The following is a 17940-nucleotide window of genomic DNA, read 5'->3' on the forward strand; positions in this document are numbered from 1 at the left end:
AAAAACAAAATAAGAATTAGAATAATAATGTCTGCCGGCTGATATTCTTATTGGCCAATTGCTTTTGACATCAATGTTAAGTAGTACCATACATCCTAGTAGACAGTGGAACTGTATAATCAAATTGACTCAAATTGAGTAATGGCACATAACACCTAAATGAGCAAAGGCCGACCAACATATCATGAAAGACTCCTGCACACGGTCTGTATCACATGCAAATAATAAAGATGCAGGGAATCACAACATTTCAGTATAGACTTATCCTGCTGCAAAGCTTTCATTCCAACACTGTATGCATACCAGGTGGTTTCCCTAAATAGGACACCTTCAATTAGTGAAATCCCCTGGTGTACCAAAAACTGCAGCCACTCCATGGCACATGATTAGGGACTAGTGGTAACAAGGAGGGTATATACATGTTCTACCTACACGTACATGACCAACGCCATAGCACAGGGGTATTTAACTTGCGGTATTTGACCGCATAAACTTATTTCAAAGGTTTCCACACATTTTCAATATGTTTCAAATAGTTTCAAGGTGTTCTAGCCTGTGAGCTTGTAGATCTGATATTTTTGAATAGCCAACGTATAAATGGATAAAGTGGTTAAAATCATTGCGATGCTATGTTTAATACTTTTGCTGCATAGGGACCCCCTGGAATCCTTCCCCCCTAGACCAGACATTACGCTGGCTGGGCCAGGCTAGCCATAACCTGACTCCGCCAGATGGGGCGGTATCGAGTTCACAAGTTCACAAAAATGTGAAGCAAGTGTCTTCCATCTGACGGAGTCGCGTGATTATGAATCCCACCACAGCTCTAGGATAGAGCCGTCTGATTGGCTTCCCGGCAGGCATAGTTTTTACTGAGGTTAGGGTTAAGTTTAGGTGTTTAGGTTTAGGTATAGTTTTACTGAGGTCAATCACAAGCGACTACTGGCCAATCACAGCAGGATTTGCCTAGAGCTACGGTGGGATCCATAATAATAAGAGTCAGGTTAGGTACGCCAGGCCAGCCAAATACTTACCTATTTATTTTATTGTTTTGTCATCATTTTTGTCAGGGAGAGAGTCGCGTCATGAGGCTGATGTTCGCTGGGGGCAGCAGGGAGGAGGCGGTGGAGCAGTGCTCCAGAGCTGCAGCCAAACTGAAGCAGTTTGATGTTTGTCCGGTGGAGACCCCACCTGCTCCTAATCAGCCCCTCACAGAGCCCTGCAGCGCTGCAGCCAACCAGGTATCCATGCCATCACGTCACAACTCAGTAAACTGAAATGCCTATATTAGTTATGTCGTTGCTGTTGGGGCAGAAGCCCCGTATCTCCATATTTATTTTTGTGTGTGTGTTTTTCCCTAAATGAACCCATTATAAGACCTATAAGGCCAATTCCACAAATGCCTTTTAAATCAGTAGTTCTCACACTTTTTCAGGAACCAATCACTAGTTCCACCTAAAAGTTATCCATTCACACTCAGCCACCACTCAGTTACTGTTCACACCAGCTGGTGTGAACAGCAATCAGTCACTCCTCACCACTCAATCTCACACACATGCGCACGTGTGCACGCACACTCGCACGCACACACACGCACACACACGCACACACACACACACACACACACACACACACACACACACACACACACACACTGAGGGAAAGAAGACAATTACCACGATACCACACACGGAAATACAAAATGTCATAACAGCTTGTATATCTGCTATTTTTTAATAGCCAATACAAAAATCTAAAATGTCACAGATGCTTTCCCATTGATCATCACAACATTTTCAAAAATAGCAGATCTACAAGCTCGAAGCGCAGCGTGAAGCGATACTTTTTGAGCTTGTCAATCTGCTATTGTTTTTGCTTTTTTTATTTGAATCCTGAAACTTAACGAGTAATATGGGGTTTCCACTTGTTTGTGAAGATATTTCCTCAATAAAGTCCTAGTCAATAAGATGCTTATTATACAATCAAAATATAGTTGATGCTACAATTATACAATCAAAATAATATTCCTGCTTAAGTATTTTAATTATTAAATGTATATAATATATGTAGATAAATTAGATAATACCCTAATATCAGTAAAAAAATGTACCCAATTATTTTGAAAGATGTTCAGTGTGCTCACTAGATGGCACTGTTGACAACAAGTCCTGTAAATCCTTTGGCTTGTTCACCGGTGAGAGTGAATGTAGTCAAGTTAAAGGAATCGCATGACTAATTACATTGAGGTATATTGTGCAATGTACCATAACAATATGGACCATGAGCTATAAGTAATACTTTGCACCTGCTGCAGCCAGAAAAATATGAAATAGCCTACTTCAGACATACAGGGATGCACACTATAGTGTGTGTGTGTGTGTGTGTGTGTGTGTGTGTGTGTGTGTGTGTGTGTGTGTGTGTGTGTGTGTGTGTGCGTGCGTGCGTGCGTGCGTGCGTGCGTGCGTGCGTGCGTGCGTGCGTGCGTGCGTGCGTGCGTGCGAGCGAGAGAGAGAGAGAAAAGTCTGTATCATTTGGAGCATTGCAATAATCCCAGTAAAGCATACTTCCACTGCAGACAGCGAGACAGGATTTTCAGTTAAAGCCAGAGGGCACAGGGCTGGTCATTGGTCACTGATTGTGAGGGTTGTTGAACCCGAGACCTTTAGCAGGGTTGCACCTTGTGACCTTTAGCAGGGTTGAACCGTAGTGCCCTTTAGCAAAACAGACTCAGTGAAAAGGGCTGGGGGAAGATAAAAGGCCTCTGATGGAGGGATGTCTTTGAATTAATAATGAAACAATTGATTAGTCTGTTAACCCTTTTGGTGTTGTCGTATGCAGTTCATCAAGTCTTGTACAATCGTCTGTGCAATCTTGTGCTATACCAGACTGGACCAGTAGTGGGCGAAGTTGTGGGCACTGAACCAGAGGTGGACCAAGCATCGCCGTCCATCAGGCATCTTGCTCAGGTATCAAAGTCATATAAGTTGGAGGGATCTGAATGCTTCTTAGAAAAATAAAACCATGAGAAGATACAGAGATTAACCCAAACACATTGCCTGCCAAAGACATATATTTACATCCTATCAAATCCAATGCTTACCTGCCAAAGATGTATATTTACGTCCTATGGTCTTTATAGTGGTTTATGATACATCACAGTCGTGGTTCTCAACTCAACTTGTGGAACCCCAAAATTGTATGCATTTGAGCTGTGGTTTACAGTTCATGAAGATGATCTCTTTGGCATTCCCGATAGGATGGGGAAGGGTTAGAGACAGACGGCATGAGACGCTTCACGGGTCCACAGGCCTTAATTGAACCCAGGATGTTGCAATTAACGAAGCAGCCACATGGAGTGCTTAAGCCGCCACCACCAGGGCACTAAAAGCATGTACTGTAGCTCGTGTCGACAGCGGCCCAGATGAGCTGTCATCGCTCAGACGTTCAGCGGTGGAATATTAATTGTAATAAGCATCCTCAAGTGATACAGATTAAAGAGCTGCCAGGCCGTCCGGCGCTGCTGCTAAGTTAATTAGAGTGGTAAAACTGATTTGAAATTGACTGCTTTTCCAATTGAATGCCCGGTGGTGGCATGCAGCATCCCCTCATTCCTCACTCACTCAGCCCTGTTCATCCACAGGGCCTCCTGGGAGAGCGCACGCTGTCTCTGCCGGAGATGTACCGCCACCGTGGTGAGGAGTCTGAGGACCTGGGGCCCTTTGTTCGCATGTGCCTCCTGGATCCTGCCTTCCCTGCCTATGTGGAGGAGGTGGAGCGCGAGCTGAAGAAACTCGCCCAGGACTGAGAAAAATCCCAACAAAATTGGAGTTAAGATCAAGAGGAACCCTCTGATTATACAAAATGTCTTCATGACATTTTCTGGAAACAAAAATGCTGTAATGCTAGAACAGTGGTGCTCAAACCTTTTCACCCAAAATGATATGTATTTGATATAACCCCACTATCTCAAAATATTTTATACCAGGGACCCCCAGAAGCAAAGATCTGAGTTAAAAACACATTTTAAAAAATAAGGAATTTTCAGAAATAGAGATCATAGCGTGTCACTTTGTGTGACACTATGAGCTTGTATATCTGCTATTTCTGAATATCCAACCATTGTGTCCAGATACATACAAATAAAATGACAGATGGTTTCCCGGTTTTAACAGGTTAAAGGTCAAATCAAGTTCCTTCGTCTTCCGCCTACGCATGTTAATGGCTCATGAAGGGCTGCTTTTGAAAAGACTTGTTCAGGAAAACACTGTAGGAAAACCTTTGTTTTATATATTTTTATTCAGAAAAAATTATTGGTCTCATGTTCGAGGCTATTATACTCAGGTCCCTCCATGATGATCAGACCTAGCGCAGGTCCATTCATCCCCACTGCAACACACATGGACACACTGTATTGATAGACATGCAGCTACTGCAGTGTATTTCGCTATATCAGCTTTCCAAGTGATCCCACAATATTAAAGCTTGACTGAGTAAAACAAACTGCCCTCCATATATCTATTTATGAATACATATTGCATAGGATTATAGCCATGCTGTACAGTTTAAGAGAGAGAAAAAATAAATACATTGGGAAATATAAAAATTATCATTTTTTTTTACAGATTTGCTATCATTTGAACACTCATACACACACATACAAGACATCTAAGTTACTTTGGAGAAAAAAAAAGAAAAGAAAAAAAAATACACTGTCATTGTTGAACTATTTGAACACAGTACTGTAGTCGTTTTCTGTAATCACTCTTGAATTAAAATACTGCCAAGTTGTCGAAGCCCTTTGCTTCACAACAAAAAAGTTCTGTTTAAAAGTGAACGTCTCATCATAAAACCAAACATCGTTTAAATAACATGATATGCTGTACAAATTGCCTCAAGTTTTAAACAATATAATATTTTTCTTTCATTTACGATGACTCCATAAAAAACATAGGTCATTTTAGGACGGCACAAAAGAAAAAAAAGGACAAAAGAAAAATGCGCACTCTGACATGGGGATAACAGAAAAATGTCTATTCTGAGTATCCTATTGCGTTAATTATCTTGCATGCATTTTACATGATATGTAATACAAAAAGGAATGACCTCGTTTTGAGGACATGATAAAATCAGTAAAGGAGACATCAACAACACATTTAGAAAATGTGTATACACCTTCTGTGGTGATTCTTTTTTTTTTAGTCTTTCTCATCATCTGGAACACTTGTAAAGACTGAATAAGGCATGCTTTAAGACAGCCATTCATCTTCAGTTGTAGTCGTTGTTTGCCAGTGTTACGCTGATAATAGTTTCTCACAAAAAGAGACGAGATATGCTTCGTTTTGAAAACGGCACCGGCAGGTATATCCCCACTCTCCTCCATCCCCTCCTCCTCCTACTCTGGGTACCTTCATGTGTGTTCAAAATGTGCCGGTTAGTTATCTCATCTGGAAAACAATGGGAGTTGAGGCAAGGTGTTACTACAATGTAGGCGTATTTGCAGCCCAATAAGTTCAATATGTCTTTCATCACTCCGCAGTACTTACTTCAACAAGTAAAATCGCTTATTTCTTATTCCTCTGGCGCATGTTTTTGTCTTTATGGTTGTTTGTGGAATTTGTTTTCCTGGTGAATAAAAAAGAGCAGAATTCAGTGTTGTATTGTCGTGTATGCACTGTAGTATCATCTGGTTTGTTCATAACGACATCCAATACACTTACATTGTTACTGGTTCGTCATCTATGAGACAAAGAGAAGAGAGGAAAGAGAAATGGAGAAAGAAAAGAAGGTAGATGTAATTAATATTAGACATAGGCTAATAGGAAGCCATCCGTTTTAGCAGCAAGCCTTCTAAACCTACACTCACAAGCCAACTGAATCGCATTAGATACCCTTCAACTCAAAGCCTGATTCATGCATGGTAATCGTAATAGCCGATCTACATGCACACAACGTGTCGCAATACAACGTGTTGTGTGCAAGTAGATCGGCTATTTTGTTGGGGCGCGAGGCACTGGCACGCGATCAAGTATGAATCAGGCATCATAGAAGTCATTACGGTCGAACCCATGAGATGGAGACGGCTCACACACTCTTTCAATTACAGTCAGCGATGGCATAATATTATCAGTCGGCCATGAAATGGCCTATCACATTGTGCGAAATTATGATTGACTTAGTGTGCTATCTATCTCTTTCTCAGCATCTAGTTATTACTTCCCACTTCAAATATGGTTAGTTAAATAAATAATAGAAGGACACGTGTACTAATTATTTAAACCCATATTTTACACTAAGGTAATACTGTTACTATACAATATTTCCCCCTGCACAATTACCTATAATGGAATCTTAAACCCTGAAATCCATTAGCCACCTTAAACACTGGCATTGCAATTTTGGGCATGCCAATATACCGGTAGCCAATTTTGTTTCCGAAAAATGATTCCCCAAATAGAGAGTATGCGCATGCTTAAAGTGAATGGCACATCGAGTGGCAAATCGAGTGGCAAAGCAACAGGCAAAGTGAGTTTAACATTGTTTAATGCAATCAGATATGACTTTTCTGTGTGGAAAAGTCATATCTGTGTGGGCTGTCAAGGCCAGAAAGTAGTTTTTTGCCACTCAGTAGGCGTTCCTGCATAACTTCCTGGTTTGATGATGATGTCACGCGCATACCCTCTATTGTTCAAAAATAGCTGAGATGTACAAGCTCACAACACATTGCATTGTAACGCACTGTGATCTTGTAGTTAGGATATAGTTCTTGCTATTCGTCATACTACAATGTACAGTATATAGGGCTTAAGTGGTTAATTATGAACTAAATGAATCATTCATAAAATGGGGTAGCCAGGGGTACTATACTGTAGGCTCTGTGCGTAACTGTAGTTCAGGGTTTCCAGAAGGTGGCATATATATTTCATTTTCGGGTTCAGTTTCAGTTTCGATCGAGTTCAGTTTCTCATACCGTAGCTTCGTTTGATTGGCTCTGCAGTGGATTTGAACATTGTCATGTGGTTCCGGGTTCAATCAAACTCACAAACTCCCTGTATTTATTTATTTATGTCTCATACATGCATGGTTCTCAACCCTTTCTGGATTAGGGCACACTTGAACATCTCCAAAGTGTTCGCTTGGCGGTTTGGAAATACACTACGACAGCTCTGACCTTCTGAACGACCACAGAGCACATGGGGTGCTCTCTGGCACTCTCTGAACATAATAGCCTCATTCCCCAGCCTTTACTCATCTGCGAAGAGAAAAGCCTATAGTCACGACTTAAGCATTGAGTTTTTATAGAGGCGGGTCTTCTGTCATATGTATTTCCCCCGGAAACGATATTTTTCGACCAATCACACCACTTGTTTCATTCACAGAGCATGTAAACAGATTTGTAAAGCCGCAACACCATTTCCTTGGGCGGTACTTCCACCAAATCCGGATACTAACGATTAGACATTCAACCGGTTAGGTCTTGCCCAGCGTCCTCTGTGCATATCAAAAACATGAACGCACTAGGGGTGTAACGATAAAGTAACTGCATCGAAAAATCTATGTTTATTTCAAGAATCGAAGTATATCGAAATGGAAACTCAACATATCGTATCGTTTGTCTTTGTATTGTATCGTTTATCATTTTTAAATGCAAATAATCTGTATCGAATTGTTTTGCAATGCAAATAATCAATTGTAAATAAAAAGAGGGGTCTAATTACTTTTCCATTCCATATCGCTACACTTAGTCTATCGATAAATGTTCTCTGTCCTCATGTCAAGGTGCAGGTTTGTCCATAATGTGTTCGAATATAATGTCCATATTTGCCAGAGAATCACTGTAATAATAAAAGTTTCCCTTAAAAAACCTGCTCTGTCCATATGTTTAACACAGATTTCATGTTTTTGCTAAATAGTTACTGTATCGATTTTAAATCATTGAATCGTATTGTATCGTATCGGCAGAATTAACCAATATTGTCCATGTATTGTATCGTCAACCATGTATCGTGATACGTATCGTATCACTGTTAAAATGAAATGTTTCACCCCTAGAACGCACCCACAGGGCGTGAGTCTCTTAATTCCAACACAGATGTGGAGTGGCACACTTATCAGTGTACCAATCTTTTTCGGGAGCAGGATTGACTATGTTTGGTTCCAATACTGATGCCGATCAACCGAAGCTTTGGGAAAACTGAACCGAACAGCAGGAACTGGGTATGCCACCATCTGGGAAAACCAGCACTATACACTCCTATGCAGAGAGAGCCTCTTCCACAGTATGCTGTAGGAGAGGTGGATGTCACAGGTTAGTGACAAGTTAGTTCAAAGACACACAGTCTGAGGTGAACAGGGTGGCTGGTGTTCATCGTATAGATGAGAATGTGTCAACAGTCAGTAAGCATTCACAGTGGCATTACATTATATCCAGAGTAGTATAAAAGAGAGTAATGACACTCCCGTTGACTATCATTGTAACAATGGAATGCGGAAGTGCTCATTCTATCTCAATGGAATAGTTCCAGCCATAGGAGCAATGTTTGGAACTATCGCCCATAGGCACCCGCTTTGCGGCGAGATCAAAGCGTGTCACCACTCTCTTACTACATTACTCTGATTATATCTTAACATGCAGCCTTGGTTGGAGAGCAGCAGCAGCAACAGCAGCAGCAGCAGCATCCCATTGTTTTAATATGGAACTGTTTATGGCAGTTACAGTGTTAGACGAAATGACATTGTTGTGTGGTCATTCTGGTTAGAAATATCTGTCAGCAGCACATATCTCCATGCATACATCCCCTTTTACAATAGATATCGGTCAAGCAAAAGCCGTTTAACCACGTGAACCCTAGTAGTGTTCCTTTTCTGGGGCGAAACTCTGTGAAAATAGCAGACACGCTCATGTGTCGTGAGCTTGCAGATCGGCTATTTTCGGCAAAGAGTTTTGGTATAGAGGGAAAAGGCCTCGTCATTGTACACCCCTGTGGGACTGGTCAAAAGAATATAGGGTTTAAGTGGTTAAAATAATGAACTTGCAAGCACATAAATATAGCCTTTAATTTGCATGTGTGGGAATAGAACTATAGCAACAGCTGCAACCGTATGTGATTACACAATAGCCAATTATATTGGATGCATCACTATATTTACTTTGTTAAGTTTTAGTTTGTCCTTCACACCATACTGTATAACATTGCTGTCGGGAAGAAACCTCCTATCTCCATATTCTAACTCTTTGTGTCTTTTTGGAAATGAATGTCCTACTTGATCACACTACTACACTACAGTGTCACAAAAAGGCATTAAAAGTAGCAGATCGGTGCAAGCTTGTAGATATGTTACTTTTTGCCTTTATTTATTTTACTTTTGAATCCTGAAAAGTAACGTTTTGGACATACAAGGTTTCCACCCGACAGAGACGATATTAGGACTGTTTAAATCTCTGCTTAAATCTCCTTAAGATAGTCTTGAAATTATATAACCTGCTCATACAGCACAGCAACAAAAACTCCCCTAAAACATTTCGGCAAACACAAGCAGCGATTAGAAACGGAAGATACAACGTTTTCAACTTCCGTCTTGGAGCCCCTGAGCTAAACTGTCTAAAAGTGTTCAAACACAAGCTAAGCCACGTTGAGGGCAGAATTCATAATGCGTACAGACATGGGACAAACGCCCCCGGGGGAAAACGGAACACTAAAAGGAGGTTTTACAGAGAACAGTGCAGAGCGAGTGAGGAGAGAGGAGTCCTCCTTTCTGATTTAAATGGAGTAAACATGGCAAATATAATCCATGTTAATCTCCCCTCTCTCTCTCTGGTGGAGAGCAAACCATTACACTAAAGAACTGTGCTTACCTAAGGCAGCAGTGCATAAATACACTGCGATGCGTATACGTATATATTAGTTTTCTTTCATTATCAATCGAATGGGGTGGCAGTGTTTGTATACAGCAGTGATAATACTGAAGACAGGTAGCTGCTGTAGGGGTAAGAAAATAGGTTCCTTTTTTCTTGTGTCTGGCTCCTCATCAATATATATATTGGGAATGATTCATTTTGTATAAAAATAAACTGTCACAGTATCAACATTTTGCGAGACCTACATTCTGTGTTGTCCAATGAGGGTATTACAATGCTGCTGCATTGTCTGAAGGAAGCCAAATGAAAATAAGTTATACAGTACTCTTACAGTATGTACCTGTACACAAGATGTAACAATAAAGCACAACCTTGAACCTATAGTATTTGCAGTAGCTTGTCCCCAGACATCAATAGGACAATTGTCATTTAATATTCTACCAACATGGACACAAGGTTTGCATTTTACAATACCTCCATTAATTTAAAAATATATATTTGAATCCAAAAAGTGTCCCTTTTGCATATTGCCGTAGTTTAAACATATACAGTATATGAATTTGCACTCTCCCCAGGTTGGCAGAGGGAGTGTGCAATTAGATGACACTGGGTGAAAAAATGGGTTACAAAATCGTGGGAAAAATAAATAAAATAATAAAATAAATATGAATTTGAACAATATGATGCTGGATAACATATAGCATAGCACAAAACACATTTGTCCACGGGGCCCTGCTTTGAACACTGACTGGCAGTCTTCTGTGGAAACCTGTCAACCTGTATCAGCCTGACCGAGTGTGAATAATTTATACAAAAAAAACCCTCCTAATAAATGACCCTCAGAACATTTCAAAAGTGACGATTAGAGAATGGAATGTTGGCCGGTAGCAACAGAAACATCTCTGAAAGCATGCAAGCAGTGTCTCTCTCACTTACCACCCATTTAGATTAGGATGCCATTTGGGAAAGAGGGGGGAAAGAATATAAGGAATTAAGTCATATCATTGGGTATGATATTTTCTATTGCCGGGTCTATACATTTATGAACGCAGAGGGTCCCTTTTCAATACCTTAAACAATTTGAAGCCTAGCTTATCCGTAGCTATTAGTACAGCACAGCAACGTCAAACATTAGAAAAGGTCAAGTCATGATGACCCGCTTACTGTTTGCCCACTGTGTCTCTGTGTAAAGGTCATATTAGCATGCATCCATGTAATGTGTGGCTTGTGGCTTATGTGGTACAATCTCCCTCCTTTTCTCTCCACACGGATCAAGTGTATGAGGAAGTGCGTCCCTGGGTAAGAGGTGAATTATTCACCGCAGGCCTGTGCGGCTGGAGGAGTTATAAATCTCATGAATATTCACAAGTGGCAGCTCTCGTATATTTCTTTGTGGGCATAAGATCTGATAAGCTCTCGACGGCTGTTGACCTTATTTCCTATCCTAGCTGCCTCAACGATATGAGAGTTATTGTTTAACTTGGCTGAGATCGTGCGCCTTCGAGACAAACCAGTGCGGTAGCAGTGCAGTGGGCAGGCTCAGGCTATAGATGAGATTAGTCTGCGCCCTCATGTTAGGCCGATCCTCACCGCTTGTTCTCTGATGAACCATGCATGCTTTCTACGGATAAACCACATCAACCCCAGCATAAATACACTGCGAGTACAAATAAATAAATAAAATAGCCGGTCTACAAGCTCATAATGCAACCCTGCGCGTTTTGTGGGTTGTAGATCGTCTAATTTTGTCAAAGAGATTTGGTGTAGAGGGGAAAAAAGGGGGCTAATGTTTATAGCCTATAAGATTTAATGGTTCATGTTGATGTTTTTATTAATATAAAATATCTCTCCAGTGGGTCATTGGGGCCATAAATGAACTCAAATAGGCATACGGTATACTATACTGTGTGCCAACAGCATAATACAGAGAGGGATAGAAAATACTTTACACATCTGAAACAAAATCATGTAATCTATTTATAATACAATGTGTTTAGAAAAAGATTTGATCAGATCAGATTTCTCAACGAGACAGGAAAGACAAACAGACCTCTTACTATCTCCAAATCTACTTATTCTCACATAGCAGTGTCAGTGTGAAATGTAATAGCTCGCTATTCCGACAGTGAGAGAGAGAAAAAAAACATGCATCAAATGTCATCACAAAGCCTCAGCAATGGCCCAAACATAAATTGTATTTATGAGCCAAGGAGACTGGAAGGGCAGATTGCACCAGATGCCCTGTACAAGAAATATCTAGTCTTTAGCCACATGTCCTGAAGTCATAGGGCGCTACCAGGAGAATGGGCCAGCATAATGTTGTTGCTGTGGGGCAGAAGAAGCCACTTATCTCCATATACTTTTGTGTTTTTATTTTCGTAAATTAACGCCCTACTTGATCATACTACAGCGTCACACGAAAGCATCAAAAGTAGCAGATCTGTCCCAGACCGATGGCCTAGGGGTCCGAGCACTGGGTCAGCCCGACAGCTTGTCACGGGTTCGAATCCCTATTCTGACGACCTTTGCTGTGCGTCTCTCTCTCCCCATTTTTCAAACTGCTACTTTTGCTATTTTTTTATTATTATTATTTTAATCCTGAAAAGGTTTTTGGACATATGAGGTTTCCACCCAACAGACTATTATCGTTCCGACACCTCATATCAATATATTTAAACTATGGTTCTACTCAGGCCGCAGGCGTATGGTTTTGGATATACAAGGTTTCTTCCCGACATCGAGTCGGCAACTATATGTTTTTTAAAGAAAATGTTCTGACATTTTAACGAGTTTAATCAACTTCTTGTTGTGCTACAGTATACAAGAAGCTCGATACAGAATGATTACAGAACGGTTTGTTTTTTGAAAGGTTAACCTAAAGGAATGGCTGCTTTATTTCACAGTTCAGCAGACCGGGAGTGCATGGGGGAGGGACACATGGGTCCTGACCCAGATTTGACCTTGGCAACAACAACAGGAAGTGCACACACAGATTGGTCCAGCTATACCAGGGGGCCTCAAGTTAAAGGAGAACTGACTTCCACTCTTTTGCAATGAAAATGGCTAATGCTGTCCAGTTTTCCAAATGGTTAAACAAGCACCACTGCAACCTTTATACTGGGAGGTAGAGTAGTACGTAGGACGACAATGGAAACAAGTCCCTAGTAGGACGTTTTTGTGTTAACCTTAATGTCTGTACCTCGTGCTGTTTACGTTTCTGTCTAATACAGTATCAATCAATCAAAACAAGAGAGGTTTAAATATTCTCATTCATTCTGATGTTATACTGTTTAGACTGAGGATAGTATAGGTTCAAAGCCAACACAAGCAGACTGAAGAACAGTTTTCTCCCCCAGGCTTTAAGACTGCTTAACAAGCCTAAATGAACAATGAAAATGTTTATGGTATAGAGAGTATGTGCATGCTTAAAGTGAATGGCACATCGAGTGGCAAATCGAGTGGCAAAGCAACAGGCAAAGTGAGTTTAACATTGTTTAATGTTGTTTAATGCAATCAGATAAGACTTTTCTGTGTGGATGTATGGGCTGTCAAGGCCAGAAAGTTGTTTTTTGCCACTCAGTAGGCATTCCTGCATAACTTCCTGGTTTGATGATGTCACACGCATACCCTCTATTACGGCCTTGTATGCTGATCTGAGTTCTTTTAAACTTTTAAAAACCTTTTAGACTTAGTATCGTTATTTATTTACTGTTTTTATTTGTGTATTGTGGAGCATCACCCAACCTAAGTTTTTCACAATTCATGTACTTTCTTGTACATCTGTGTGACAATAAACAACCTTGAACCTTCACATACCTATGATCCTAGATCACTATTTCTATGCATTTGATGTATTACCTTGTGCCTTCCTTCATGCTTACTGTAAATCGCTCTGGATTAAGCCTAAATTCAATTTGTATTTCCCACCAAAAACATCCTTTTCATTTTTAATCGCTGTGCTTGCTTGCTTTGAAAGTTATATTGTAGCATTTCACCCTAATAATTATTTTGGCACTTTAACAGTAGCCAGTGCAGGAGGAGTGGGAGTTGGGAGTTTTTTTCTTTTTGTTTTTTTCCTCTTACCGTCCATCACCTCGTCAGGCCTCTTGCGTTTCTCGTACACGACGATGATGACCACCAAGATGATGATTTCTGCCAGCACCCCCAGGAAGGGCCAGAGCGGTGCCAGATGGCTGCGGACCCTCAGAATGGATGTTATGGCTTTGGAACCGATCATGTTGGTGGCATTGCACTGGTATTCACCGGGATCTGTGTCTATGTCCAACTGCAGTATGTTCAGCTCTGTGTAGTTGTCTCTGCTGGTGACGAAAACGCGTCCGGAGGAGTTGTCGAGGTCCTAGAAACAGTCCAGCCATTTCTCACAGTTCATTTCAGGTGAAGATGAGGATGATGTATCATAAACGTGTAATGGAGTTATGCAATTTACTACTGAGTGTTTAGGGTTCATTTGAGATCTGGTTGCACATGTTTTATTCATTGTCATCGTCCTGCTTTGAGATTTTCTGAGAAATATTATTATATTAGTATTTGTATTTCCTGGTTTTTAAATGTAGCATTGAAAGATGAATGACAGATTTAAGATATTCTGTCAGTGGTTAATAGAGAAATGGGGGAGAGGGGGGCTACAATTAGCTGGACACAAGTGCGTTGTAGCAAAGTTGAGGTTTTCTTAAAGTTAGAGCTACGCTTTTTGGAACTTGGAAAGTTGTTCATCATAAAAGAAATAAAATAAAAACGATAAAATTATGTTGTGGAACTTGTTCTATTAGATTCATTTCCCCAGGAGTATAGTCAGATTGCCTAGTTAGCACTAGCAGACCACAGCTAAATAAACCTGTGGACTAGATTTACAGTAAATGCTATAAAGCATACATCAGGGTTCCCCAATTAATTTTCCTCCAAGGCCATATTTTGACTAGGGTACCAGGCTGGAGGCCGAGTCCGCACGCGCGAGGTTGAGGTCTTGTCGAGGGCAAGACCCCATTTGAAAAGGATGCCCAGTTTGACATGCATAGGCTACTGACCCCCATTTAATGCCATGTATATCTGGGACCCCCCCCCCCCCCCCCCCCCAATTCTTAAATTCTTCCAGGTGCGGCCCGCGGCCCGCCTATTGGGGAACCCTGGCATACATGATCATACATGATTAATTGATAATTTATTATTATGTCCTTAATCCCGATCACATACGCAAGGGAAAAAAAGTGTAACTCCAGTACTATTCTAATTCACACAATGCACTGCTACAGTGACTATGACCATGATGACCCCATGGTGACATTTAAGTGACTGTATTTAGGACAAAGAATCCCCCCCTTTTAACTTTGCACAGCAGCATAAGATATAACTGCTGTAGCTTTTCCCTAATCCTCGAAGAGTCCGATGACAACCAGTTGCCCAACTAGCACTAGCAGACTACGGCTAAATAAACCTGTGAACTAGATTTACAGTAAATGCTACAAAACATACATGATCCTATGAAGTAAGAACATACTTACCACATAATGTATTCCTTCCAGTTTGCGCCATGTCCAGACAGGGAACGGGTAGCCAACAGATTTACAGTACAACATCCCGTTTTCTCCCTCTTTTTTATTGTCACTCTTCTTGTGGCCAGTGATATCAGGTACAGCTGTAAAGTTAAAATAAAAATAAAAATAGAATCACATAACCGTCAGAGTTGGCAGCACTTACACCTTCAAAGGTACGATTTAGCTCTTGCCAGATGACATGAGTAAGTTCTTCTGACGATAATAAAACTATATTAAACGTCACAGCTGTAGATTTAAGATTTCTTTTACAAGGTTTTTTTTTTTTTTTTAAACCAAGCCATTTTATATTGCAAAGCTGAGCTGTTGATTGGTTAGTTAATAATGTTTAGTTTTTTCCCCCACATTTGAATTGTTGATGGCAACCTTGATTATTCAGAAAAGTGAGAACATGTTCAGTGACATCTGAGGTAGTGTTGGATCTAGTATAAGGCACTAGTATAAAGAAGGCCTTATATACATTTCTGCAAGGGAACACAAAGGAAAGAGGAAAGGAAAGTACAGCAGTTAATAATACACAGACATTCAAAATGTAGAAAAAAAGCAATAATTATATTGTAATGTCTCTTAAATAAAAGGCACATGCCCCCCCCCCCCCCAGAAGAAAATGCACACTCACAAGCAAGTCAGTAGGGCAGAATTAGGTCTTAACAGTTTATGCAAAACCGGGTCATATTATAACAAAGGGGATTTCAATTTAACATACATGAGTGCCCTGAATGTGTCCAGATGTACAAATCTGCCACAATGTAGTTCCACACAGTACGGATTAATTGATAATTATTAATATTATGTCATTAATCCCGTCACATATGGAAGGGAAAAAAAAGGTCTAACTCAGCCTATATCAGTTTATACCAATTCACACACACACATACAGTGACTATGACCATGATGACCCAGAGGTGAAATTTAAGTGACCCTATTTAAGACATAGAATCCCACCCTTTTAACTTTGCACAGCAGCATAAGATAACTGCTGCAGCTTTTCCCTAATCCTCGAAATTACGCTAATTCCTTCCATGCAATTAAGCGGGATAAAGCGGAGAGGGGCCTGCAGCAAGCTTTTTTTTTTCTCCCTCCCCCATCAGCCGTTTGTGCGTGCATGTTTTTGTCATGGTGCGTGCGTGTGTGCGTGCGTGCATGTGTGTGTGTGACTGTGTGCGTGCGTGCATATAACTAGGAGAAGTATAGCAGTAGTGGTGGTGGCGGCCTGAGCGTTCAGTGACATCAGCCTTCACTCTAATTATGGGTGTGCACGTGCTTACTAGCGTGGGGGAGGGGCTCCGGGCGCTCATCTCTCTGCCTCCTGTCTACACTGCACTATTGCATGCTGACTGACAGCAAGGAGGCTGCCCTCTCACTGAGTGACGACAAAACAGCCTGAAACCTCCATTTCACACTCCTGACAGCCCGGTGATTACTAATCCCCTCTGTGTCGGGAGAGAGAGGGGAGGGAATGTGCTGCTATGTGAATGTGGGAGAGAGGGGTGTGTGTGTGTGTGTGTGTGTGTGTGTGTGTGTGTGTGTGTGTGTGTGTGTGTGTGTGTGTGTGTGTGTGTGTGTGTGTGTGTGTGTGTGTGTGTGTGTGTGTGTGTGTGTGTGTGTGTGTGTGTGTGTGTGTGTGTGTGTGTGTGTGTGTGTGTCCGTGACTCCGTGCACGCGTGTCTGCGGCCTAGGTGTCGATAAATCCACAAAAAGCTGATTATGATGATGTCACACGTCGAAGAGTCTGCAGATGATGAATTTCTTTCATTAGTAACTTTGTCCCCCACCCACCCGTCACCAATATTGTAAGCAGTATTTTTAGGGTTTGTTCTCATGCACTAATATTTGGCCAATCTGAGAAGCCATCGGCAAAAAATGAAGGAAAAACAGCACCCATCTTTTCCTTTGAATTCAACATGAGTCAACAGTCTGTCGCGAGAGACTAGTATTTGGATAATCCAAATACTAGCTTTCAGATTATATATATATTTTAAAACAATACCTGAGGCTCAACTAAACATTATGAGTAGTTTTGTAGCAAACGGCACTCTACAATATGTCAAAACAAAACAAAAATTAGACATAAAAGGTACAAAATATATATCTCCTGCAAAGCTTAGTATCACAGACAATAAACACCATTCCAGCCATAGTGATGGCTGGGACCGGATTCAGAGCCTTAATCCCACAACATCACACAACCCTCCATCTGTTGCCTCTGAGCCGAGTCCCTGCAAGGATGGGAGTGCCAAGGACACTGTAGGCGAAGGGAGACTGCTGCCAAGAGCACACAGCAAAGATGGCCCTGCGGTAAATATCGACCAAACCCGCAAACCTAGGTCACAAAACAAGTCAAGCACTTTGGAGAAAAAAGCAAGGACATATAAACACAAAATGGTTAGTTTTGTCATTTTATTTGGCACAAAAGAGTCACTTTTAAAGAGACACGTAAAGTCCTGCAGGTGCTGCAAAGTGGGAAGCAGGAACTACTGTAGATTATCAAACATGCCACATGCCTGAAAATGGGGG

At 41.1% G+C, this 17940-nt stretch overlaps 2 protein-coding genes across 2 annotated transcripts in view; one reads left to right on the forward strand and one right to left on the reverse strand.

Annotated features, from left to right (window-relative positions):
• rec114 (REC114 meiotic recombination protein) overlaps positions 1-3802 on the forward strand; it is a gene marked incomplete at its 3' end in the record, with an annotated part of 15265 nt that extends 11463 nt beyond the window's left edge. The window contains exons 4-6 of the mRNA XM_079496313.1: positions 1068-1238; positions 2883-2963; positions 3638-3802. Of these exons, the coding sequence (XP_079352439.1) occupies positions 1068-1238; positions 2883-2963; positions 3638-3802 (417 nt within the window). The remainder of the gene's footprint in view (positions 1-1067; positions 1239-2882; positions 2964-3637) is intronic.
• A 462-nt stretch (positions 3803-4264) lies between these two features.
• The window catches only part of nptnb (neuroplastin b), a 60070-nt gene continuing 46394 nt past the window's right edge, over positions 4265-17940 (reverse strand). Inside the window, exons 5-9 of the mRNA XM_079497003.1 lie at positions 15373-15506; positions 13937-14210; positions 5715-5733; positions 5541-5619; positions 4265-5441 (exon numbers count right to left, since the gene is read on the reverse strand). Coding sequence (XP_079353129.1) covers positions 5559-5619; positions 5715-5733; positions 13937-14210; positions 15373-15506 — 488 coding nt within the window. The 3' untranslated portion in view covers positions 4265-5441; positions 5541-5558. The remainder of the gene's footprint in view (positions 5442-5540; positions 5620-5714; positions 5734-13936; positions 14211-15372; positions 15507-17940) is intronic.

This window comes from Electrona antarctica, assembly GCF_951216825.1.
Source record: "Electrona antarctica genome assembly, chromosome: 3".
In the NCBI taxonomy this organism is placed as follows: Eukaryota; Metazoa; Chordata; class Actinopteri; order Myctophiformes; family Myctophidae; genus Electrona; species Electrona antarctica.